This window comes from Pongo pygmaeus, chromosome 1, assembly GCF_028885625.2.
Source record: "Pongo pygmaeus isolate AG05252 chromosome 1, NHGRI_mPonPyg2-v2.0_pri, whole genome shotgun sequence".
Taxonomy (NCBI): Eukaryota; Metazoa; Chordata; class Mammalia; order Primates; family Hominidae; genus Pongo; species Pongo pygmaeus.
Window position 1 is genome coordinate 100,292,426 of NC_072373.2, and position 27,042 is coordinate 100,319,467.

General features: G+C 48.3%; 2 protein-coding genes across 3 annotated transcripts in view; both read right to left on the reverse strand.

The window, feature by feature from the left end:
- Nucleotides 1-9,682: 9,682 nt before the first annotated feature.
- PLEKHO1 (pleckstrin homology domain containing O1) lies at nt 9,683-19,465 on the reverse strand. Its single transcript, XM_054455779.1, has 6 exons — nt 19,087-19,465; nt 18,290-18,436; nt 13,128-13,268; nt 12,319-12,423; nt 11,841-11,942; nt 9,683-10,494 (listed from the first exon to the last, which is right to left on the reverse strand). Exons 1-6 carry the CDS (start codon nt 19,114-19,116, stop codon nt 9,790-9,792), a joined length of 1,230 nt encoding a protein of 409 aa, XP_054311754.1. The 5' UTR covers nt 19,117-19,465; the 3' UTR covers nt 9,683-9,789.
- Nucleotides 19,466-24,038: 4,573 nt separating this feature from the next.
- VPS45 (vacuolar protein sorting 45 homolog) overlaps nt 24,039-27,042 on the reverse strand; it is a 77,835-nt gene continuing 74,831 nt past the window's right edge. For both annotated transcript variants that reach the window (XM_054455833.2, XM_063663886.1), the window contains one exon: nt 24,039-24,655. In XM_054455833.2, coding sequence (XP_054311808.1) covers nt 24,568-24,655 — 88 coding nt within the window. In that variant the 3' untranslated portion in view covers nt 24,039-24,567. The remainder of the gene's footprint in view (nt 24,656-27,042) is intronic.

Sequence of the window (27,042 nt, forward strand, 5' to 3'; positions counted from 1 at the left end):
GAAGGGGAGACGGACACAATTTCAGAGGCTTCCACTGACCTTCCCCACATGATAGATCTTATATCATAAAGCAGGGGCCCCACATCGGGGCTTCCCCAACTGCTGAATATACCAATCCCAGTTATACATTCAGGGACTGGGGCAATGACCACCAGGTGGGGCCATGGCCCCAGTGGACCCACTTGAAGCTGGACATCAGCCAGAATCCCCATTTTACCTGACCTATAGCCCATCATTGTAACAGGGGCCATAATGACATTTGGGGTCTTTGAATATCAGTGTTATTTCAGGCCCTGTGTCTAGTAGTCTTCAACATATCTGGATATTCCTCCTCTCCCAGGTGACAGTCACCCAGGACTGGTGGAATTATTACAGTGCACACTTGCTGTGATGTTGCAGGGACCTTCCTCTTGGGGACTCTGCCACATTTTCCCATTCAATAGATTTCAGGTCTGAAAAATGTCTCAGGTCTAGGAAATGAGAAGGAATCATGACTTTTTTTTTTTTTTAGTGTTCTTAAAACACATATTTTATTTTAACTAGTGATAAAAACATAACATTTTCAGCTGGGTGTGGTGGTGTGCATTTGTAGTCCCAGCTACTTGGGAGGCTGAGGTGGGAGGATCGCTTGAACCTCGGAGGTCAAGGCTGCAGTGAGCCGAGATAGTGCCACTGCACTCCAGCCTGGGCAACAGAGCGAGACCCTGTCCCCAAAAAAGAAAAAAACCACACACAAAACAACATTGATCATCTTAACAGTTTGTAAGTGCACAGTTCCATAGTTTTAAGTACATTCACAGTGTTGTGCAGCTGAGCTCTAGAGCTGCTCATCTTGCAACACTGACCCCCCATACCCATTAAACAACACCTCCAAATTTCTCCCTGCCCCTGGCTCCTGGCAACCACCATTCTACTTTATGTTCCCATGAATCTGACTACTTTAGATACCTCATATAAATAAAATCATACAGTATTTTTGTCTTTTTGTGACTGGCGTGTTTCACTAAGCATAATATCCTCAAGGCTCATCCATGTTGTAGTATGTGACAGGACTTCCTTCCTTTTTAAGGCTGAATAATGTACATTTCCCATTTTATTTATTCTTTCATCCATCAATGGACACTTGAGTTGCTTCCTGTTGGCTGTTGTGAATAACGCTGCTGTGAATATGGGTGTGCAAATATCTCAAGACCCTGCTTTCAATACTTTTGAAGTGGGATTGCTGGATCATATGGTAATTCCATTTTTAATTTTTTGGTAACACTCAGACTGTTTTCCACAGCAGCTGCACCATTTTACATCCCCAACAACACTGCACAAGGCTTCCAATTTCTCTACGTCAAGACTTTTTACGGGGGCAACTGTGCTCAGCCTATTCTTGCATTTGTTTGATTTGCCCTTGTTGGCTGGCTGTTAATTTTATCCCTAGGGACATCATGTTCTATTAATCAACTTAATTTTCCCTTGACTGGGTTTTTTATTGATTGATTGATTGAGACAAGGTCTCACTCTGTCACAAGGATGGAGTGTAATGGCACCAGCCTAGGAGGCTCACTGTAGCCTCCAACCCCTGGGCTCAAGGGATCCTCCCACCTCAGCCTCTCAAGTAGCTGGAACTACAGGCACAGGCAACTATGCCTGGCTAATATATTTTTTTTTTTTTGAGATGGAGTCTTGCTCTGTTGCCCAGGCTGGAGTGCAGTGGCGCGATCTCAGCTCACTGCAAGCTCCGCCTCCCGAGTTCACGCCATTCTCCTGCCTCAGCCTCCCGAGTAGCTGGGACTACAGGCGCCCGCCACCACGCCCGGCTAATTTTTCTTGTATTTTTAGTAGAGACGGGGTTTCACTGCCTTAGCCAGGATGGTCTCGATCTCCTGACCTCGTGATCCGCCCACCTCGGCCTCCCAAAGTGCTGGGATTACAGGCGTGAGCCACTGCGCCCAGCCATGCCTGGCTAATTTTTAATTTTTTTTTTGTAGAGACAGGTCTTACTATGTTGCCCAGGTTGGTCACAAATCCCTGGCCTCAGGTGATCCTCCCACCTTGCACCGGGATTACAGTCATGAACCGCACCTGGTCTTGACTGGCTCTTTGACTTTGCTGGTCATTGAGAGAATTGTGAGCTCCCGGCTTCTATTGTTGCCACGTGGCCTTTATTGCTTGGCATTGGGGAGGGGGTCAGTTATTTCCATTGCTATCAATAATCCCAGCTTTGTTATGACCTCTCCTACCTTCATCCCTGGCCTACGGAGGGGAGGCCCCACTGTCTGTCTAGCTCCCATTTTGTTTATTGATGCTGGTGCCCCCTCACCAATGCCGTGGTAAAGGATGTGTGTCTTCCATGGAACATAATCCCACGGTGAGTCTTTAGACCTCAAATAATACATTTCAACACGTCTACTTTCCTAAACTTTTAAATTTCTTCCTCCACTGCTGATGTGGAGGAAGCATTGAAATTCAAGCATTTCAACTGTGCTGCATGGGTCATTACTTTTTCAAGGCTTGTAGGAGCACAATAATATTCATATATCTGAACTATTTCGTGGGGTCCTTGCTGGAGTGTAAATCCTGTATCCCAAGAAAGTGCCCCTAAATTAATAAACTTTCTTATCCAGGTTTCTATTCTGATATTCTCAAAACTCTAGGTCCGGCTGGGCACAGTGGCTCACGCCTGCAATCCTAACACTTTGGGAGGCAGAGGCGGGTGGATCACTTGATGTCAGGAGTTCGAGACCAGCCTGGCCAACATGGTGAAACCCCATCTCTACTAAAAATACAAAAATTAGCCGGGCGTGGTGGCAGATGCCTGTAATCCCAGCTACTCAGGAGGCTGGGGCAGGAGAATCGCTTGAACCCGGGAGGTGGAGGTTGCAGTGATCCGAGAACGTGCCACTGCGCTCCAGCCTGGGGGACAGAGCAAGACTCCATACCAAAAAACAAACAAACAAACAAACAAAAAACAAACAAACAAAAATTCTAGGTCCATGGGAACCTTCCCTGCTCCTGCTGGTACATGCTTGGTTTAGTTCCTTTCTTCCTTGTAAGGCCCAGCACATTCTTGGCTCTGAATTACGTGGTGACTTATGCCCAGTTATTCTGGTAGCCAGAAGAGGAGATGGGGCTGATCTGGAGGGGCACTCCTGTTATGTTTCAGGGAGAAATCTCTGCGTTGCCTTTCCTGGGCAGCAGGTGGTGCTAGCTCTTAATAGAGAGGGGTGGGTCCTCTTAGCAGGGTATGTGGGGTCAGAGGAATCTGGGAACCAAAATCTTCAGGGATCTCCACCATCCAAGGTACCAGATGTCCCCATTCTGTGTGTTGGGATCCCAGCCCAGGTTTTCTCAGCCAGGGCCTTGATCTTGACGGGGCAGATCTACCTTGGCTGAGGGTTCTAGTCACCTGCCTCAGCCTCAGTGGGGTGTTAGTTTTTGAAGCTCCTGGTTGCTATCGATTTCTGAGTTCTGTCTATCTTTTATGGCTCTTCTATTGCAGGAGATCTCTTTGCTACCAAAGAAGCCCCTGGCCCTCACACTTAGTTTCAGTTGTTTGCTAAGTGCCTTTCCTTATCTCTCTGTACGAAACCAGTGCAGCTGAGTAACAGCCAATTCCTTTGTCATTGTGTGCTTTGTTCTCCTGTGCATTTTTGGTGTGTTTTAATTTTAATGTTAAAAATGGACACAATGTAATTGCCCATCCTTATGGGGTACAATTTATCTCTGTACTTTTCAAAAGCCTGTATCGTTTCACTGACCAGGTGGTCCCTGCCATCAGCTCATTCTCTTAAATTACCAACGGTGAAAGTTTTTCTTGCTGGAGACTGTTCTGGTCTGTATTATTTTTCTGTCAAATTCTGCTTGCAAACTGAAAAGTTCCTTTTTTAGTTCCTCTTTCCTGCAATACCTTACCAATCACAGCTAAGAAAAGCCTGTTGCTACTTTTAACATTCTGCCTGGAAGTCTCTTTAGCTGCCTCCAACAAATTTATTAGGTATATTTTCTAGGTCCCAAGATACCACAGGTGACAGTTTTGTGAATGATTCTACCGCCATATAACAAGGGTGGTCTTTCTCCTGTTCTCTGAGAGCAGTTTTCTCCCTGCTTATCCAGACTCTGTAACAGTCTCCTTGCTGCCCTTCTAGGCTGTCTGCTGCTGGGTCCCAACATCAATGCCACTTGTTTCAGGTTTTAGTTAGGGCAGCATCCCACTTCCAAGAAACAATCTTTGTTTTAGTATCTATTGCTGAGTAACAAACCACCCCAAAACCTAGTGACTTAAGACAGCAATGGTTTGTTAGTTTCTCACAGTTCTGGGGGCTGGTCTCTGGTCTTGCTTGTGTGCTGCTCCAGCTGTGTCTGACTGGAGGCTTGGATGCTGGGACAGATCCATGTGGTTTCATGGTCTCACAGCAAGGATGCTGGCCCAGGCTTCTTACAAGCACCTGAATTTTAAGAGAGTAAAGGAGTGGAAACTACAAGACCCTCTAAGGCCTAGGTGTACACAGCACATGTTCTTTGTTCTATTGGGCAAAACAAGTCACTGGCAAACTCAGATTCAAGCAGCAGTTGGAGAGAAAGCAATACCTCTCAAAACGGAGGAACAGCAAATTCATATTGCAAAGGAGATGGAGTGGGGCTGGTTCACTGAGGATCATTATTTAGTCATCTATTACATTTATACTACATTTAAGATGCATGTTAGATACCCAGGTAAAGATGTCAAGTTGACACTTAGCTCTAAGTGCCAGAGAGGGAAATTTAGGCTGGAGAAATAAATTTGGGACAACATATCAACATATAGATTTGGTGCGTCTTGGAATTATCCTGCCCTTGGGGTTTCTGGCTGCTGTATAAGTCTGGACTGTGCATGAGGCGCAGTACAAGCGGAGTGCGGCCCTCTGCAGCCAGAGCTGGGTGGAGGCTGGGGGAAGAGGAACATTGTGTTTTTGAGTCCACTTCCCTATTTGTGCACAGAGTATTCCACTAGTGTTCTCTCCCCCGCCTCCCCACCTTGATAGAGCCAAAAACATTAGGGATGGTATTAGGACAACTGACCTGCATGCCAAGGACATAGGACAGGAGACTATGCCATTGCCTTGTTTTGCCACTTCAAATCAGGAACCTTGGGAGAAAGGGGCTGTTTGCTGTCAAGGCTTTAATATCTGGAGGAAGGGAAAGCAAGAACGGGCATGAGCCTAGTATTTTTGAAAGAAAGGGGTGATTTCTGAGCCATCCCAAACCAGCAGGAAGGGCAGGGGTGATAACCCCAACTTGTTCATAGCAGGAAGCAAAGAGGAGAAGGGATTTGGCATCGGAGACCATGACACAGGTCAAGAGTTGTAGTGCTACTTGCTTTTCTATGAGTTAGTTTTCCTCATATTAAGTCCTTATGAAAGCCGCCTTATGTCCATGGTTTCTGTAGCTGCACCAGCCTCTACACTTCTGATAGTTCAGGAGGAGTTGGGAATCTGTATTCTCCAATTGCTCCCCAACCTTAATGCACTTAACAAGTGTGTTCTCCACACTTATTAACCCTCCAAAATTCTGTTTTTAAACTGGTCCTGCTAATTTTTGCATTCTCCCCATCCTTGCTTCCAACCCCAGGGTTGGGGTGAGGTTGGGGTGGGCCATGTACAAGACTTTCTGGCTCTATCTCTCATTTCTTGAGCAGAGCTGGGCTGCACTAATTGACCTTGAGGGTCTCAGCTGTGCTAAGTTGGGTGTTTGTTAGATCTCGTTAGGCTTGTAATTAGTGCAAGGAATCTAGGTCAGAGGCAACGGGTTGGAGTGATGGTCTCCTGGGGCATGACTAAAGGTGGGGAATAGCAAACAGCCTCCTCATTCTGTGGGTGGGACTTGTGTCACACACAGAGACAAATAGACACAGGGTCACAAGCAGAAAGGCAGTCAAATTCTGCTGTGTGTGCATGAGTGTGTGCATGAGTATGAGTGTGTGTGTGTGTTCGCTCCTGCATTTACTCGGGTTTCTTTCCAACCTCTCCATATATGGCGTGGCTCTAGAGCAGGCTGGGGATTGGCTGCTCCTGCTGGGAGACAGGGAGGTAGTAAGAAAGCAGAAAGAGAAAGGAACCCAACGTAGAGAAGGGAGTGACGAAGTGGGGGGTGGGGGCAGCAGCTGAGCTTGAGGGTTGCAGAAGCGGGCTGGGACTGCTTGCCTGTGAGGTTTAGATAGGGGAGAGATTCTTAGAGACTCATTTCCTGGGAGAATGAGGCAAACTGATTACTGGCAGAGGGGTTGGGAGAGCGGCTGGGGAAGGAGGCGAGAGCTGTTTCCCCAGGGACAGAGCTCTAGGCTCAGCACTGCAGGGTTTGTGAGGACCAGAGCAGGAGTTAGAGAAATTTGCACCTTTCTTTTCTCCCTGGTCAACCTATGCTGTGGAGATAAAACTCATCAGCGTTCCAGGCCAACACCCCAGACATTCTTCCTGACGGAGGGAGCCAGGACTGCAGTTCCTTTATCCCTCCTCAGGCCCCTGGCTAACAACCTGATGCGGAAGGACAGGAAAAGTTGAAGAAATTGTCACTGAAATGAGAATTAAGATTTCGTTCTTTACCTGCCTCTACCCCTCACCCCATCTCAACTCTGTGTCCTGGGTTCCCCCCCTCCACCCCGTCTCCCCATCCTAGGGCCTCCGGAGGGCACTTCCCTTTGCTTCATCTGTGTAAGAGGAGAAGGGAGCAGAGCGGTTGGGGGTGGAAAGGGAGGGAGAATAAGTGCATCCTGAAAGCGTCTGGGGGCAGCTGTGTGCTGAGAAAGTTGCCCCACACAGCTACTGAGCCAGCCCATTTGCCATGCATCACAGTTACTGGGGGCACGGAAGGGAAATATTGCAGGCAGAGGGGCTAGAATGATGGAGTGAGGGAAGAGAGGCACTGGGAGGAAGGGAAATGAACGTAAGCACCTTCCCATCCTCCTGTCACAGTGCCCAGGTTCAATACAAATGCTTCAACAGAACTCATGCCAGCAGCCTACCACAAGGGTGCACCTTAAGCGATTTTTCTAGTGGGAAGCCTGGCTCCATGCTAAGCTCTAAAGTTCTTGAAGACCAGGGACCACGCTTTCATCCCCGCTTCTGGCTCTTTCCTCTGAAGAGAGAGGTCCAGCACAGCCTGTGGCCTGGATCTAGCTAGGTGACAGTGACCCCACCCCGACGGCCTCATTCACACTGTGCTCCTTCCACCTGAGCTAGCGGCTCACTGCCCAGAGTCAAACCAGTAACAGTAGCTGCAGTGGTCACTTTCTGACTGACGGGCATTTTCCATATTGTCCTCACCCATCCAACAGCTCTGCAGCTTGCAGATGAAAAAAAAACATACTCGGAAAGCATGTGCCTTGCCCAGGGCCTCACAATCAAGAAGTAACAGAGTTAGAATTTGAATCCAGATCCATCTGGTTTCAAAGCTGGGCTCATTTCACCACCCTAGGGCCTGGATGTTCCAGTAACTGCTGGAGAACTGGAAGCTGCTGGTTTTAGAGCCTGAAGCCCAGGAGCACAGTGCCCAGCTCTTCTCTTACTGTTGTGAGGTCCCCAATCTTTCTTTTCTGCTTCTCTCACCTGTCATTCTCCTCTCTAGTGTCTCCCTCCATCTTCTGGCTCCCCTGGGAGCCACAGATAATTGACATGTTGGGATACACATGTCATTTGTGCTTTTGTCTTTTTTCATTATGTGGGAGCAACAAGGAAGAAAAAAGGAAAGGAAAAAGAGACTTGTAAAAAGAAAGCGTAATTCTAGCTTAGACTTCAATACTTGTGACAATGGATGGCTCTGCTGACCATGCTTAGGGCTGTGGAGAGTGCAGCTATTTGGAGGACAGGAAGTCTGGAAGCCTGGGTCCTCACCTCATACCCCAAGAGACTGTAGAATGACATGAAGGTGGCACTCTTGCACGCTTTCCCTCACTCAACTGGGATACACATTCTTCAAGGAAGAGGCTAGGTAACTACAGTCTAGAGCTGGGGAAAATCTCCATGACAGAGTGGCAAGGGACTAGAGAGAGCAAGAATTCCTCTACCCTAGGGATGGTTTAACAGCAGTGATGTCCAGAGAAGAGCTGTGAAGGAAAGAGATGATTTCTGGAAAGAAGGGGACAGAGGCCCCCATTTTGCTTACATGGGTTGTAGAAGTGACGTTAGAGCAGAAGAATGCGGATTGAAGGGTCTGTTTTTCCCACAGGTTTTTCCCCCTCTTCCTCCTATCCCATCTTCCTATAACATCGAGGCAGCCTCATGGCCAGGCCTACATGTAACTTGGCCCCGTTTCCTTCCCCTCCTCCCCCCTCACCTCTAGTGAAGGCCCGCTGCTCTTGGAGGATCAAGCAGCTAGCAGGGCACACTTCAAAGTGGTTTTTAACCCCTCATTTACTTGATTCATGAGGCTCTGTCCCCTTCTTTCCCAAAATCAAATTATTCCCTTCACAGCTCTTCTGGCGACCTCACCACTGCTACTAAACCTGATCTCACACACTTCCGAGGAAAGAGTCAACAGTGAGTTGTGTGGGACCTACCACAGACAAGAATGTTGGGAAGCCTGGCAACTTCAGAGGTGGCTGGGAGGGTGGTGGTGTGGGCATCCAGATGCTTTTCTAAAGTGGGGACTTGCTTAGTAATGGAAAAGGTTTGAGGAAGGAGAGGAGGAGGCTACAGGAAACCTTAGCATGGCCGAAAGAGGAACTTGGACACGTTTGGTTTTCCCCTTCATCCTACCCAGCTTGCATCACACACCAGTTTCATTCTTAGTTCAGTTCTTTTGTGGGGTCTGTCTCTAGTTCCCCTGTGCTAGGGCCCTGAATCAAATAATGAAACTAGTCTCATCCACTCAAGGTTGGATCTTTTTTTTTTTTGAGACGGAGTTTCGCTCTCGTTGCCCAGGCTGGAGTGCAATGGCACGATCTTGGCTTGCTGCAACCTCTGCCTCCCAGGTTCAAGTGATTCTCCTGCCTCAGCCTCCCGCATAGCTGGGATTACAGGCGCCCACCACCATGCCTGGCTAATTTTTTGTATTTTCGGTAGAGACTGGGTTTCATCATGTTGGTCAGGCTGGTCTCAAACTTCTGACCTCAGGTGATCCACCCGCCTTGGCCTCCCAAAGTGTTGGGATCACAGGCGTGAGCCACTGCGCCCGACAAGGTTGGATCTTTGAGTCAAGGTTGGGAAGGGTGTGGAAGATGAAGGGAAGAAACACCTCATGTAAGAAAATCCAGGCAGCTCGATCTCAATCAGAGACTGCTAGGAATGAGAAGCCAGTGTCTGGCTGGGGAGATTTTAATTCCACAAATCCTCCTCAAGGCTGGGATAAATTTCACTTCCACGTGCACGGACAGGTGACACTGGCCTCCACATCCCTACAACTAGAGTTGGGCAGCTGAAACTTCACCCTCAAACTGAAGGCCTGGGGTGGGACGTAACAGAAAACACCCTTGTCCCCCTCCCGCTCTAAGCTTAGAAGCCCACTGTATCCTTGGGAGCAGCAGTGGACTCCCCGTGCCATCTTGGGGGCGGGCGGTGTGTGGAGTGGTCAGACTGTGTCTTTACCGTGCCTTCTCTCTCTCTGGCTGGGTAAAAACTTCCTACTACTGCTGCGGGGTCACTTCCTCAAACCTGAGGGGCATATGGAAAGTAGGTGGGGCAATAAGGGTTGTAGTGGGGTCAGGCATCAGCAAGAGCAATGAGTTCATTTTTGTTTTTTTTGATTGAGGTAAATAAAAAAGCTTTATCCAGCAACACGGAGATAAGAGTCTGTCCAACCCGACGAGTTCCAGACCCCACCCTGCCCTCACATCAGGCTCTTCCGGTACTGACTGTGCGGGGTGGTCTGTCTGGGGTGGGAGTCGGGGGTCTGCAGGTCCATCTGTCTGTACAGGTCTCTCAGCTCCCTGACCTCCTGCAGCACCCTCTTTGCCTGGCTCCAATTCGATGATGCCTCTCCCAGCAGCCGTTCCGTCTCCAGCAGCAGCTGCTCTGACTCAGAATCCGGCGGAGACCGAGGGGGGTCCTTGGCCTTTCGCTTCCCATCTCCCAGTCCCTGAACCTCTGCCAGAAGCTCCTGAGTCTTCTCCAGTTTCCTTGCTACCAGGTCCTGGATCCGGGACAGCTGCCCTGGGTTGGGGAGGGCAGGGGTTGGGGGTTCCTCAGCCCGCAGCTGGAGGGCGTGGGCAGGGGCAGCGTCCCGCTGAGATAGGATCTCCTCCAGGGAGGCGCAGCGGCCTTTCTCTGTGGGCATCAACTTCTTGGGTGCCTGGGGGGTGTAGGTGGCCCCTTTGTCTGTTTTTTCCCAAGGTCGGGAGAGGCTGCTTGCCCGGTCTGCGGAGGGCTGAATGCGGTCTGAGTCTGCTCTCCGCCGGCTCCCTGCCAGCTGGGCCACAGACTTGTCCAGGTCAACCCGAAAGCTCTCAGCACAAGAGGTTGGTTCCTCAGGAGAAGGGTCTTCCTCTTGGATCAAGTCCAAGGTCAGCATCCCATCTGAGGTAGAGGTGGAAGCCTGTGGAGGAAGGGGGGAATGAGTGGGGAAAGCTGTCATCAGGAGGGATTTTCGGAATGACTGCCTAAAAGATGCAAGCTGTGGTCATTTTCCTCTACAAGCCTTCCTTGAATGAGAAGTACTTTTTTTTAGAGACAGAGTCGTGCTCTGTCACCCAGGCTGGAGTGCAGTGGCACCATCTCAGCTCACTGCAAGCTCCGCCTCCTGGGTTCATGCCATTCTCCTGCCTCAGCCTCCCGAGTAGCTGGGATTACATGTGTGCACCACCACGCCCAGCTCTTTTTTTTTTGTATTTTTAGCAGAGGCAGGCTTTCACCATGTTGGCCATGGCTGGTCTCAAACTCCTGACCTCAAGTGATACACCGTCTCAGCCTCCCAAAGTACTGGGATTACAGGTGTGAGCCCCCTTGCCTGGCAAAGCCCTCTGCTCTTGACTGAACCCTCCTACTGAATGTGCTGTTTCTTATTCCTTTGATAGTGACTTGAATGCTTCTTCTTCTGTGATTTAGTTTCTGTTGTTTCCCGTATTCTCCACTCTACCATAAGCTTCCTGAGGGGCGTCCTCTTCCTCGGTATTGTGGACCGTCAGCATTAAACTGCATCTGACACACACAGGATGCTCCCCATGGCATAATGACTGTCCTCCTCCATCTGCATCCTCTGAGCCCCACAATTCAGCCCCCTTGCCTTATAATAAAATTTGTTCTCTTATTTCCAGAATACTAAAAATGAGTATTCAATACCAAATATGTAGTTATACATATGTTGTTTTAGTTATTCCTCACAGCAGCCCTTCAAGGCAGGCATGATTACTGCCTCATTTTACAGTAGGAGACATGCAACTTCAGGGAACCACACAGGTACCTGATTACAGTGAGGTTCCAACTCAGGTTCTGACTCCAAAGCCTGTGTTCTCTGCACTACACCTGCCTGCCTCTCTCTCTAAAGACTTAAGAGCTCAGAGGCACGAAAAAAACCAGCACTTTGTATGTTTCAGGGGTTCATTGTGATCCTTTCTCCTCCAAACGCCCACAGTACTACATGTTGTTACCCATCAAGACAGCCACCATACAGTAGCTTATTTTTCATTTTCCTGTGGGTATAACTCATTTTCTCCAAAAGAGGGTAACATTACTGGGAGCCAGGACTTTTGAACTCCTAATGGGTGCTGAATAAATCTTTTTTGATTTAGATCAGGCAGAGGCATGGGGTGGAAGGACTTCCCTTGCCTTTGATCTTGGCATCAAGGAAGCCTCCCACAAATGCCTCTGGTGGCATACAGTTCTGTCTGAGATGGACTGACACAGAATGGGCCCTTTGGCAATGTTTATTACAGTCTTACATACCACAGCCATTAGGTGTCCCCTTGTTGGGGGGCGGCGGGAATGTTGGATTTTTGCCCTGTCTCGAGTGGGATGGGCAAGATAGCTGTCCTCCTCAACGGTGACCTGAAGAGATGTACTGTGAGTCATAAGTGCTCTTCAGCGACTCGCTGTCCCAACCCAGCATCCTGAGGCCTGAACATGTGCCCACTCCATTCACTGCTTCTGAATGAATCCATGGGCAAGGGGATTTACTGTACACGAAGGGGCTCTTTAAGCTGACCCAAGGCTGGCTCCCGCATCATGAAGCGGGGAAGAGGAGGTGTCATATGAGACTTGGAGAGAAGGCAGAAAGAGATCAGGGCTTTTAAAAGGGAGGTAAAGAAGTAGAGCTGGTGGGGGAGTGAGTAAATGGGGCCTGCACAATCCTCCCCCTTCAGTGGGTCACAGCTGCTCCCTCTGCCCCAGCGTCCCTCCCTCTCCCCACAGTGAGCCCCCTGACCTCATCCAAGATACGGTTCTTGGCTCGGGTGATGGCAGAGTTGAGGGCATTGATCCACGATTCCTTCTCTTCTGGACTCACTGCCAGGAAGATCAGGTTGGGTGCCTGTGAGGGGAAGATTCCTGTTTCAGCCAGGGTTTTAGAGGTGGTGCCTCACCTTGACAGTGAAGAAATAAGAGATTATAATCTCACTTTCTTAGACCCAGCTCCAGGAAGGAGAGATATTCTGCTTCCAGAGTCATCCATAACTTAAGGAAACCCAGCTTCTATTCCTGCAAAATGCACAGCTAGGAGGTTGTTTTAGAAATGACCAAGGAAGAGCTAAGAAGGATACTGAATATTAGTATGGTATTGGAGACAATTAGAGGAAGTCTGATGAAGGATAGGTATTAAAATACAAATCTTTCAATGTTTGAAGAAATAGAATGTGACAGGAATAACTTCCCTGGGTTCCCTCAGACAAGATGAATTAGATTCAGAACTTCAACCACCTATCAGGGTACAAGGACAGGGATTTTCTTCTAAGGGATGTAAATATGCACATGTGTGGATGTGTGTGTATAAGACAGAGAAAAATAAAGAGATATATAGACAGATGATCTTTGTGGCTGAACAGGTTAAAGGCTGGCCTGCCTGGAAAGAAGGAAATGGCTACAATATTCTCAGGCGAAATGATAAAAGCCAGCAGGAGAGCAATTCAGGGCCTCTGAGCCAAGATTGTTGAGAGAGAAACTGAGGGGAAGGAGTTCTCCCCTGCCCCCTCCAACCCTGTCCATGTTCCAGCGGCCAAGGTGGCAGGAGAAACATACCGTGTTACCGGGCTGTTTGGAGTGGGCAAGAGTAAACTTGCTATGATTTTTCTTGCTCCTGCTCTTGGACTTCCGGAGCTCTTCACACTTCTCATAGTCACTCAGGTCAAATACCTCTTGAATATTTTTCTCATCTTTTACCTAGGGGAGGGTTGGGGTGAGGTGAGGAGGATAAAATTATTTAGCCCCTCCACCCAGACTGTTAGTTTAGATCATCTTGGGAAGCAGAGGAAGCCTGAGGAGAGGGAGGCACGCCAGGAGAGGAGAGGGCCTGCCCAAAGCCTACAAGGGCCTGACACTGAGGAGGACACTAGGGCAACTCCAAGTCTTGAATGTTAAGGTGTGTTTCTGTTTAAACCCCTTCTCTTCACTCTCCTTAGCCAGGCTGCCATTTCCAGAATCCCGCTATGCCTCTTTTCACCAATTGCCCCACTCTTTTCCTTAAGGACACAGCTTACATGTTCTAAAAAGGCTCATGTCCTTAAAGGGACATGGTAGATGGTTGATCCACTGCCCTCAGTAAGACAGACCTGTATGGCCCTTGATGGTCCACAGAAAGAAGATCAAGGCAGGGCCAGTATCGGGGTGTCTGGAGGGAACGAGGGGCGGTCTCTGGCCTCCCCACTCGCATGTGTGCAGTATAGCTCTCCCACCCCACCTCGCTCCCTTCTCTGGTATGTACAATTATAGAGACACATGTTCCTTGTTCATTTCAGGAGCATCGCCACCACAGGACGGCAGCCCCGTGTTCAGTTCGCTGAATTTGTCCAGAGAAGCTGAAAACTACAATTACAGTTCCTACCCTTTCCTCCTCCCTCTAAGGTACTGTGACAATCCAAACTAACCCCTCTAGACCTGAAAAGCCATTTATTTCGTCCCCCTATCTCTAGGCAAGAATGCACTTAGACTCTCCCTGGAAGACTACACTTTAGACTTGGAAAAAAGTGACTTCTGTGACTTCTTGCCATTATTCCAGTTTGAGTGCCTGGGCCCCCTTTACTGCCAGGAAGCTCTTCCTCGTATCTAAACTTAGCCCTCCCCTGCTATAGTCTCCGTCCTGCACTCTGGTTCTACCTTTAGCAGGTTTAAGCAACATTTAGCTCTTAGCACTCCTGCTGAACGTCTCATCGAGGCCACATTCCTAGTGACATCCTCCAACCCCAACTAGCCTTTTCTGAGCACTGCAAAGTGGCTCTAGGAACATTTCTTCGCAGGTCCATTTGAAACTGACCACAATGTTTTCTCTTTTCCCCTAAGGCGGTGCTCCTACAACTCTGGGACTCTGAAGCAGTGGCTTATGGATTTGTTTTGGCTTGCAAGGACCAAAGTTACAGAGAGGAGACTTAGTTACAAGCCCAGACCGTGCAGTCTGTCCACCCTTTGTGACTTGAGCCCAGGGTTGGAACACCTCAGGAAAAAGCTGGTCACGTTTTCCTGGAATGAGAAATTAAAAGCACCAGCACTTGTCTCATTAAAACTAAACAAACAGATAATAGTAGTCTAACGTCTTCCTTGGATGACATCTACCCACCCTGACTGAAATTATTTTCCAAAACAGTCCCCAACTTCCCAAGCTCTGAAATAGGACTCGTGTGCATGGAGGTGAACTCATCTATCCTCCTGGTTCCTGGAAACCTGGAAGGGGGGAAGTGGTTCTCCCTTCCATTACCCAGACCATCTACAGTCTTGTATCTGCCCATCCTTCTGAATTGCTGCTGGACCTGGAGGCTGACGACAGGACAGATGTCCACATGGCCCCATTCTGGTGAGTGACACCTCATACATCTACCTCCATTTGTTTCAGGAAGGCGTGGCTCCTCCAGGGCCTCCCACTTTCCAGGGTTCCCTGGCTTTGGGCTGGAAAGCGGCCAGAGGCCTTCAATGATTACGGGTGGAAGTAGGACAAGGTGCTGGCAAGGGGTGTCCAAGAACAATTCCCAGAAACACGTGGCAGGGATGTGAGATGATGCATCATCCCTCCTCTCCCCCTCCTTCTCCAGAGTTGAGACTATCAGCAGAGTCCAGAAACCGTGGAGAGGAAAGTGTTGGGTGTGTGAATGTAGCCAGGGGAAGAGAGTTAACTTACAATGTTTTCCTTAGGGGAAGGGAAGGAAAGGGAGTTATTCTAGCTTGCATACAGACTGATAAGCAGCTCTGGGGAGGAGGAGACACTGACAGAGGTTAGCCCTTGGTGGAGAGGATGGGAGATGGGGTGAGGCAAGCAGTAGGACAAGTATATTCCAGTGCCTGGGAAGATGGACAAAGCCAAGCAGCCTTGTTCTCCACCGCATTGTTTTTTTTTTTCCCCGCATATCTAATTCCCAGAGTCTCATTTATAACTACCCATTTTCCAAATTAACCCTTCCTTTCCCCTGATTCTTTGTCTTTGACTATAGAAAGGGATTTTCCCCACGCCTGTCCAAAGAGTTGTCCCGAATCCAATTTCCTCTACCATGAGGTCTTCCTAAGGTCTAGCTTCTGTTCTTACACATCAGCCTGTGATCATAAGGTGCTCCAGTCCTCTTTGAGAGAGGATGCCCTTTGAGAAGGAAGAAAATGATTACTATCAAACACAGAAGAAATTCTATGGCAGAGGTGGTTGTAGGAGACCCTGCCTTTAAGAGAGGAAATAACAAAAAAGACTGGTGAAAATTCTGGGAGATAGGGTTAGAAATTTTCTTGCATTAACAGCAAATGATATAGATTACACTCTGCCTTAAAAAAAAAATCTTGGCCAGGGACTGTGGCTCACGCCTATAATCCCAGAATTTCAGGAAGTTGAGGCAGGAGGATCACTTGAAGCCAGGAATTTGAGACCAGCCTGGGAAACATAGTGAGACCCCATGTCTACAAAAAATAAAAAAAATTAGCTGGGTGTGGTGGTGCACACCTGTAGTCCCAGCTACTCCAGAGGCTGAGGTGGGAGGATTGCTTAAGCCTGGGAGGTCAAGGCAGCAGTGAGCTACGATTGTGACACTGCACTCCAGCGTGGGCGACAGACTGAGACCATGTCTCTAAAAAACAAAACAAAACAAACACCCTGTCTTGATTCTATTGGCCCTGGAGCTTTTCACAAGTGGGCAAAATAAAGCCCAGAGTCCTCTGTCAATTTCATTTTTAACCAGGCCCACTGTAGCATGGAAACTGGCTCCAAAAAGGCATAGTATCAATATGCCTAGTCCCTCTTTCCTGTGCCCTTCCCAGCAGGAGACAGCTGGCTCCATGACCAGTCAGATGGTCCTGACTCATAGGACACCAGATATCCTAGGCTGAGGTCATTCCATCCTTTCCCCTGTCTCTGTTCCCAAAAGCAAGGATCAGCTATGTTTTTGCCCCCAGACTCTGCTCTTTGGGCAAATACAAACAAGCAATGGATGTCTTATTCCTCTTACCCTTTCACTATTATGTTTTTCCCTTTGACGTGTAGGAAGTTCTCCCTGATTCGTAACTAGAGTTTCCTGCAATTAAGAAGTTCGGGGAAGACAGGAGATACACTTTGACACTTGTTTTTTTTTTTTTTTTTTTTTTTAATTAGAAAGCCAGAAAATTGTGGAGAAAACTTTCTGGAGGATTTGTGATTGGGCAGAGGAAACTCTTAAAAATAAATCCTCCTGGCCGGGCACGGTGGCTCACACCTGTAATCCCAGCACTTTGGGAGGCTGAGGCGGGTGGTTCACTTGAGGCCAGGAGTTTGAGAGCAGCCTGGTCAACAATGCGGAACACTGTCTCTACAAAAAATACAAAAACTAGCCAGACATGGTGGCACCCACCTGTAGTCCCAGCTACTCCGAGGTTGACGTGGTAGGATCACTTGAGCCTGGGAGGTGGAGGCTGAAGTGAGCTGTGATCGAGCCACTGCATTCCAGCCTGGATGACAGACCAAGAAAAGTGCCCTCACCTCACTCCTAAGACTTTCCATCACCAACTTGCTAGCTTTGTGTCAACAGCTAGGTTTCAATACCCTTGAGAGGGATCTCTTTGGCTGTGGCACAGCTTAGTTCTTCCCTAGATGCCTCAGTAGATGTTCTTTTAGATGAGTACTTTGTCTCAGGGTGTGTGTGTGTATCTGTTTGAATACCATAAAAGGTTTTATTTACCTAAATATAATCTACTGAATAAGGGTGTCTACTGCAGAAAGCAGAAGAGGTTAGAACTCAGGGAGGACTTCTCAGTTAGCCCTGGGTGAGGGAACACAGAATCCCTCCCGTGAGGGCGGGAGGAAGGGCCACTCTAACCGGTACACAGGACAGTCTCCCAGGCTATACTGACTGCCTTTGGACAGTCACAGAGGCAGGGAATGGAATGACTTCTAACCACTGTAGGGACAATTCTGATTTATCCACATTAGTACACGTTATTGATCCCAAGACTTAGGGAAAAAAGGGAGATGGGTCTGGATTCAATTATCATAGCTCAGGTCTTGACACAGTGTAGACTGTGGTTTTCATGGTTAACTACACAGCCAAAGCTATCCAAAGACATACAGGGTTCTTAACTCCATTTTTCTCCCTTCTGATACAAATGGAGGGGTGGGAAGGAAGTGGGTAGAAAATGGGTTCCTTGCCTTTTTTAAATGGGGTGGGGGTGGGGAACAGAGAGCATACTGGTTAGGGACACTGGCTTCAACGAAAATAACTGCCACTCAGATCCGAGGTCACAGGGGCCTGACGGCAGGGTGCGTGTGTGTTTTCTGTGATTCAGGGCGGATGCGCCACGGACAGGACCTATGCTCGCTCCTGCCACAGACAGGAAAGGGGAGGCTGGCTGGGTTAAGGTGGGGGGAAAGGAAGGGGTGGCGAATAGGCTAAACTGTTTCAGCAGAAATAGAAAAGAAATCCTATATTCAGGAGGCCAGGATAGGGTGGGAGGCAGCAAGGGACACTTAGAACTTCTGGGGCATCTTGGGAGGGGCTTATCATTGTTGTCAGAAAGGTATTTGCAAACAAAAAAACACTGAGTAAGCTGCCAACTCAACTTCTAATTCTCACTCTGGTCTTCTCACTAAAGGGTGGCCTTTCTCTGCAGATGAGATCGGGGTAGAGAGGAGACCACTGAACTTGCCTTTGGAACAAAACGGGGGTGGAGTAAGCTAGGCGAGCCCTTGTGGAGTGACAAAGTGGGGGGTATGAGAAAACGGAGAGTTAGAGGCAAGAGGCACCCACCTCCTTCTCAGAGATGTAGAGCTGGTCCCCTTTCAGCACCACATAGCGGTTTTTCCAAATCTCCCTGAAAATTCCTTTCCCGCAGAATTTCCGGACCCAGCCGACCTTCTCGGGCAGTGCAGGCTGCTGGTTTCCATCCTGAGGCCCCTGCCCCAGGACAACATGAGAAGCGGGCGGTTAGGACATTCCAGCCGCGGCTTCCTCTCCGTCCGTCTCTCACGACCGCCTCGGCGGCCCAGTCTCCTCCGAAGGCTGCGGCCGGGGGGCGGGGGGCCGCCCCAGGTTCGCTCCCAGTTCGGAAAGGTTTTCACTCCGAGGAACTCCACCCGCTCCCCTCCCCCGCTCCCGAATAAACAACCGGGGCTGCAAGTGGCAGGGGCGCCGGCCGGGCGCGGAGAGGCTCCCGGGTGCCCTCCAGGCCCTGCGCCCCCGCCGCCCCGTCCTCGCCGCGCGGGGACTAACGGCGTTTCTCTGGTTTTCTCACCCATTGTCTCCTCGCCACGGCGGAGCACGAGGCAAACGCTCGCCCGGCGCCCGGGGGCGGGGGAGGTGCGGGTCGGGGGGAAACTCAGCCAAGTTGAAGCCCCCCGAGGCGAGTAAACAAACAAAAGCCCTCGCGGGCGCCTCGCAGGGCCGAGAGCCCCGGGCCGGGGCCGGGGCCAAAGCCGAGGGGAGCGGGCCGCCGGGGCGGGGGCGCGGCCGGGCCGGGGGTCTCCCAGGCCGCCGCGGCGCAGACGGAGCGGGGGTCGTCGGAGCGCGGAGGCGGCGGCGGCCGCAGGGCGGGCAGGCGCACTCACCCGCTTGGCGGAATTGTTCTTCTTCATCATTCCCAGCGGGCGCGGGCGCGGGCGCGGGGCGGCGGGCCGACGGGCGGCCCCGCGTCGGGGCCTCGGCGGCACCGCGGGTGCTCCTTCCCCCCGGGAGGGCGTCGGAGCTGCCCCGGCGCCGCCGCTCCTCCCTCGCGCCCTCCCGCTCCCGGACTCTCCCCTTCTTTGTAGCTCCGGTTTCACTCAAGGCCGGCCTCCCTCGCATTCGCACTCGCACACACACGCACGCCCGCTCCCCGCCCCTCGGCGCCCTCCATCCCAGCGCCCACGCGGCCCGGGTCCCCGAGCGCGCCCCCGCCACCCGCCCGCCCGGCCCAGCGCGGCCGCTCCCCCGGCCCGGTGCGCTGTGGGCGGCCCTGTCCGCACCCCGCAGCTCCATCCGCGGGCCGCTGACGTTGCGAGTTCAGAATAAAGGGCGAATCGCGGAGCCGCAGCTCGGGCGCTCCCCCCACCCCCCCGCCTTTGTTTCTGACTCACGGAGGGGGAAGAAGGCGGCCTCGAAGCGGCCGGAGACCGCTCCCCAGGGGGCAGGGACCCTCGCTCCGGCGGCGGCTCGGGCGACACGCGGAGCCCGAGAGACCCGGCCGCCGGCCGCCCCGGGGCCCAGTGGGCGGGCGCGGTGGTTAATGGAGAGACGTGCGGATTCGTGAAGATTGGAGGTCGCTAGCCTTTACAGCATCGCCTTACCCGACCACAAACAAAAACGAGAGCGGGAACCGGGAGGGCGCGCCACCCAGAACCCGCATCAGGAATTCACGCTCCTAGGTGCTAGGGTGGCCTGGGCAGGTCAGATGCTGGGGGAGAGTTTTATGCTCCGGAGGGGATCGACGTGTTGGGGGATGGGGTGGGACAGAAGTTGCTATTAATACACGTTTCTTCCAGCGTACAAAGCCTCAGGCCTTATTGTAGCCTCAGGAGAATAATCCCAAGGATGAGGCGGATTTTATGATCTCCATCTCACGGGGAGAAAACGGAGACTCAGAATAGCTGAGGGATTTGCAGACACAGTGTCAATGCTGGCAGGAATAGAACTCTGTCTCCAAACCATTATCCTTTATACCAAGTGGCTTTCAATAGAAGTTCCAGGTGAGGCTTAAACTTCCTGCCACCTGGGTATCTTTTCCCGCTACACTGATAGGTAAAAATCCCACCCTCTCTACAGCGCTGGAGCCCAGTGGAGGGAAGGGCTGAACGCCCAGAGAATGCCCTGACTAGAGAAGCCTCTGCTGTTCTCTCCTACAGCAGATCTGCCTCAGAGCCTCCAGGACACATCTTAGTAACTTCATGTCTTTTTAATATATATACGTGTGATGGAAAAGGGGAGTGAGAAACCCCGCGCTTGGGTACTGGTTTCATCACCACTCTGGGCTTTGGTCAAGTCACTGAATTTCTTTAGGCCCGCGTCCCTCCACGTATTAAGTGGTGAGGGATGAACTGCCATTTTTATCAACAAGGAAAGTTAGGGGAAGATATGAGATGACCTCTGAGAGTCCTTTGAAGATATGTGTTATCTTCCAGGGCTAATTTTGAAATCATAATAAGCTAATAAACACATTGTCTGGCATATGGCAAGCATGCAATAACTACAAAATGAATAAAAATCCCTGGCACTGAGGAGCAGGGAAAAGGAAAAATCATTTTTCCAGAGATGTCTCAAGATAAAAGCGTTGGCTAAATTTGTGGTTTGAATAGTGGAGGCTGTTTTGGCTTTTAATGGTCTCTGTCAAATGAAGGAGGGGCTCCCTCTCCTTTCCAGTTCCACCTTTCCTCCTAATCCAATGATATTCCTCTCAACTTCTTTCCATTCAGCATACCAATTAATTCCGCGATTTTAGACTGACACAGAACTTTATCCTTTCAAAATGCTCTTATATGTCATTTCTTTACACTTTTAGTGCCACCTTGTAAGGTATATAGAGTATTAATATTTCCATTTGGAAAATGAGGAAACAGGGCATGCCAGATCAACTGACTTGCCCAAGTTTATACATCAAGTTACTGGCTAAATGGATTAGAATCCAGGCTTCCTGACTGCAATCTCCTCTTCAGATTTTGTAACCGCCTCCCATGGGCATGAGTGTGCACACACCACGTTCCCCAAACCATCTTGTCCCCTTCCCACCGTCTCTATTTTCTAACCCCTTGTTTAAAGAGCGATGAAAAAATAATGAGCAAATCCAGGGTGTCTTCATATGTGAGGAAGCAAAATGTCCAAATGTACTGGTGAGGAAATAGCCTGCACGATTTTTTGAGGACTTGCTGGACAAACATACAGGAGTGGTTTAGAGTTATCATTTAAATAGATTCTGATTTATGGGAAAAAAGTAATTCATCATTTGCCCCATCTTCCTCCTTTCCCAGTAGTTTCTATCAGTCAACAAATATTGGGCTGCGTGTGGTGGCTCACGCCTGTAATCCCAGCACTTTGGGAGGTCGAGGCGGGTGGATGATTTGAGGTCAGAAGTTCAAGACCAGCCTGACCAACATGTTGAAACCCCATCTCTACTAAATACAAAAAAAAATTAGCCGGGTGTGGTGGCACACGCCTGTAATCCCAGCTACTTGGGAGGCTGAGGCAGGAGAATCGCTCGAACCTGGGAGGCAGAGGTTGCAGTGAGCCAAGATTGCACCACTGCACTCCAGCCTGGGCACCAGAGTGAAACTCTGTCTCAAAAACAGATAGACAGATAAATAAAACAAATATTTGAGTGCCTCCTATATGCGAGGTCCAGGGTTCCTTTTGTGCCTTATCAGATAGGTGCCAGAGCATTGTGAAACATCAGGCAGAGGGGCTAATGAAAAAGAAAAACCCTCCAAAGTAATTTTCAGATTCCAGAGCAGATGCATGTGGGCAGCAGAACCTTCCCTGCCTGTCTGCTCTCTTAAGATGTTACATAAATCTCTGGTGTCCTCTCTTCTCTCTGCCCTGCTCCATCCTGTGATCCTGCCCCTACTTTCGTTCACCTGTTCTCCCTTTGTCCTGTCACTCACCCCTTTCCACTTCCCCTGGCCTATTCTTGAAGCTGGTTTGTCTCACCAGGTGAACCTCGTGGCACCTGAATTGGGATGTAGGTGGGACTGTTTTCCAAAGACCAATGCTTAAGTGAGAAATCTGAGAACGTATGGGTTCCTTTACACATTTTTATAGCGCTGTCTCCTCAGCGCTCCTCAGTGAGCTTGACACTACACGCACATAAACCACAGAAATCACTCCCAGCCAGTTTCTGTCTGTGGTGGAGATAAGACACTGGGAGGACCTCATGATGGGGGTACCTCCCTAACAACGTCTGAGGATAAGACGCGACTGCTAGTAGCTGTATTCTATAATGGAATATTTTATAACTTCACTTAAGGGAGAAAGAAGGGAACTATTAGACATAAAAACTTGTCAACTGCTGCTTGCAAGTTTACTGGACAAAAACTGTTATTCAAACACAGTTGTCTAAGAACAAATATCCTTGGCTTTTGTGGAGTAAATGGAACACAGAGGTTTTGACCAGGGCATTTCCACCTATGGGGGAGAGGATTATTAAAAGCATACAAGACCTTAATTAAAGTGATGTTTTTAAAGGGCCCAAAAATAAAGGGCCAGTAGAAATGGAATCAGCTCTGTAAATCTTACAAAAAAATACAAGTCTTTGATTCTTAATAAAGAAAGGCCAACTTCTGACATCAAACACCCTGATGGTAGGGCTCATTTCTTAGACTTCTTGATATTGTCATTTGAGTAGGCACAATGGAAGCAGATGAATAATGAGGAAAATGTCATAAGGAAGGTCTCTGTTTTTGCTTTTTTTATTCCACAGCGTTATCTTGCTGATAGGAAGAGAAGCGCAGATATTCCTGCTTGGAGGAGGGAGTTTTTCATATTTTAAAAGACTATATAACTTGTAAAATGCTGCATTTAAAATACTCCATCCCCAAGTGCAGGCTGTCTCAAATACTTATAAAAAATGAGAAGAAAAATTACCCAAAGGGACCCACAAAAGCAAAAAAAAAAAAGAACTTGGATTTTACTTCATGAGTGTGTGTGTAAAGAAACAACAGCTGAGGCCGGGTGCAGTGGCTCACGCCTGTAATCCCAACACTTTGGGAAGCCGAGGCGGGTGGATCATGAGGTCAGGAGTTCAAGACCATCCTGGCCAAGATGGTGAAACCCCATCTCTACTAAAAATAAAAAATAATAATAATTAAAAGAAAGAAACAACAGCTGAGAGCTGGGAGGAGTGGAGAAAAGAGAGGGACAGAATGACCTTTCAGCTTTTCCCTCTATTTTTTGAACTGCTTATTAGTGCAATGATTAGATGTACAGTGATTAAAATGATTAGTCCAATCATTTTACATGTGATTCTGTAACCCCAACTTGGAGACAGAAATTAATCTTATTTACTATTAGTCAAATTTTATTAAGTGATTACTGTATACCAGTGTTTTAAGCACTTTTCATGTATCATCTGATCTCATTTAATTCTTATAATCCTATGAGGAAGGTTCTATTTTATAGATGAGAAAGCTGAGCCACAAAGAGGCTAAATAATACTCCCAAAGCCATATAAATATGACATAGATTTGACCCTTGCTGTTTGATGCTAGAGAATATTTGTCAACATACAAGTTTACACACACACATACACACACACACACACACACACAAAACAACCAGGGAGGGATTGTGCTTTGGTATTTTTGCTATAATGATTTGAGGATGCCTTAATTTCCTGGCAATAATGATACTATCACTTTCTCCTGTTTTCAAGAGAGGTGAAATTGACACTAAAATTTATTATTTGCCTTGACATACTTTAAATATCCTTCAGGTAGAAGTAATGCCTTCATTATGTTTGGTGTGAAACCAGCTTATGTCCCACCTCATAAATTCCCATAAATTAGCCTCAAAGAAATAAAACTAAATCACTCATATCTTTTCACAAAATGGATTTTTATTGTGGTCATACATGGTTTCTCAGTGCCACAGAAAATTGCTATGTAGGGACAAAAAATTTTTGGATGGCTCTGTAAAGAAACATAGTAGGTTTTCAGAAATGAGTTGTGCAGGAATGTGGTTACTGAAAACCAGAAAGGGTCAAGGGAAGAGAAAGAAAGCCAAGGAATGTGGTATGTACATCAAATGATTACTTTTTAAGCCCCTCTAGGCTCTGATAACCCTTTCCCCAAGTCAGATCCCAACAAAATTCATCAGTAACTTAAGTGATTGTGCTAACAGATACAAAAAGACTACCGGAGAAAAGTGGGTTGAGATGGGCTCAGACTTATTGTTAGGACAACTCTGGGAGCCTTGTGTCTGTGCCAACCACATATCCGTGGGCTACCTGGAGATGAGTTCTAACAACCAGCACAGAACCCAAAGCTGCTCTCCAACACCTCTGGTTAGTAGGGAAAGCCTGTACTGGGGGCAAGAGAGGAAGCTGTGCCCTTCCCCCAACCACCGTTTCATCTTCTGCTCGCTGACCTTGATGTGACTTGAGAGCTCTCCTTGCTTCGGCTGTGCAGTCCAGAAGCCAGAACTTCCTCTAGGAAACTGATAAGTAGTTTGAGGTTACTTGAAGGAAAAAACAAAAGCATCTCCAAAAATAGAATGTCTTGCTCTGGACATCTAACCAGATGAAAATATATCATGAATAGTAGGCAGGAGGTACTGGTCTGATATTTGGGTATAGAATGGAAGCATCAGTTGAGCACTACAACATCCATACTGCAAGGACAGTCCTTCTGTGCTCTTCCCCAGGGTCTTCATTTTGTTTTTTTTAGAATTAAATTTGTAAGATCTATTAAGACTAACATTTCAAGTCTGAAGTTTCTATATAGGATCCCAGAATTTTTAAGGGCAAGGCCACTATATTAACTCAGTACCATGTTACATCAGCACCTGTTATCTGTACTCTTGAAACTGTCTCAGAGCTTGTACGTTGTCAATAGTTTCTTACTTACCCAATCTACTCTCCAGAGTGGCACCAGAGTTACTTTTCTAAAATGCAGATTACAGGCCAGGCACGGTGGCTCAGGCCTGTAATCCTAGCACTTTAGAAGGCTAAGGCGGGTGGACTGCTCGAGCCCAGGAGTTCGAGACCAACCTGGGCAACAGAGCGAGACCCTGTCTCTAATAAAAAAAAAAATTAAAAAATAAACAAAATACAGATTATATCCTGTTGTATACTCTCCCTTCTTCTGCTTTAAAACCTTTCTTTTACTTATGGAAAATGTACAGTTCAAGGCCTTTCATAATGTGCCTAATAACGAATACTCATATTCATTTTGTTCTGAGCACTGTTTAAAGCCATGTGTGTGTATATATATGCATATATGCATGCAGCCCTGTCAAAAAGATGCTACTATTATCCTCATTTTGAAAAATGAAGAAGCAAAGCTATAGAGGGGAGGTTAAGTGACTTGCCAAGGTCACAACAGCTAATAAGTGGCACAGCTGAGATTCAGATCCAGGCTCTAGATTCTGTGCCTTTCAGCATCTTGCAATACTGCTTCCCACTTGTCTGTTCCATCTCTCAGAGTGCAGCCTCTATGCCATCCATGCCCAACAACTCACTGTTCCTAAACATGTCATGAGCTTTCCTACCTCAAGTAGTTATTCTTACTATGTCCTATGTTTGAAATGTAGGGCTATTCTTTCTCTGCTGAAATCTTCTTTGTTTTTTTTTGAGACGGAGTCTTGCTCTGTTGCCCAGGCTGGAGTGCAATGGCGCAATCTCAGCTCACTGCAACTTCTGCCTCCCACGTTCAAACGATTCTCCTGCCTCAGCCTCCCGAGTAGCTGGGATTACAGGCATGCACTACCATGCTGGCTAATTTTTGTAGTTTTAGTAGAGATGGGTTTCACCATGTTGGCCAGGCTGGTCTCAAACCCCTGGCCTCAAGTGATCTGCCTGCTTCAGCCTCCCACAGTGCTGGGATTACAAGCGTGAGCCACTGCGCCTGGCAAGAACCTTATTCTTTAAGACTAAGGATTAAAAGTCACTTTTCTGGCCAGGCATGGTCTCATTCATACATACATACATACATACATAAATACATAAACATAAAAGTCACTTTTTCTGTAAAGCCCTTCCAGACCCCTCCATGCTGAACTAATTACTGTTATTACTTTATCCCACTCCTATCTTAGCACCGTATAATTGTTGCCAATATAGACTGTGAGCTTCTTGGGAGGTAGGGGGAAGTCTTACTCACCTTAGATCTCCAGGGCTTAACACAGAGGTATCCAATAAAGTTATGCTGAGTAAATGAATAAAATAGCTACCCATTGGCAAGAGAGCCTTCTTTATAATATAAAAGTTATTTGGATGGATGGGCGCGGTGGCTTACGCTGTAATCCCAGCAATTTGGGAGGCTGAGGCGGGTGGATCGCTTGAGCCCAGGAGTTCGAAACCAGGCTGGGGAACATAGTGAAACCCCATCTCTATAAAAAATACAAAAATTAGACAGGTGCCTGTAGTCCCAGCTACTTGGAAGGCTAAGGCAGGAGAATCACTTGAGCCTGGAGGCAGAGGTTGCAGTGAGCCAAGATTGTGCCATTGCATTCCAGCCTGGGTGACAGGAGTGAAACCCTGTCTCAACAACAACAACAGCAGCAACAACAAGTTATTTGGATGCTCAGGACTCTCTCAGAGCAGACAGATATTTAAAAGACAGAGGACTGGAGGAATGACCAGTTATCTTATTACCATTGTTTTGCAGTTTTATTACCATCTTGCATTGAAAGATTCTGGGCTTGGAGAATTTAAATTCCAAACTCCTTTGCAAAAGAAAAAATTGCAAAGTAGAGGGAAAGGAGTAGAAGCTAAGTTCATTTGTTCCTCTACGGAAATACAGACATCTTTGGCCTGGCTTTTTGGCCAGTTGGACTAGACACAATTGGAGGTCAGAAAGCAAGTGTTAGGAAATGAGGTAGCA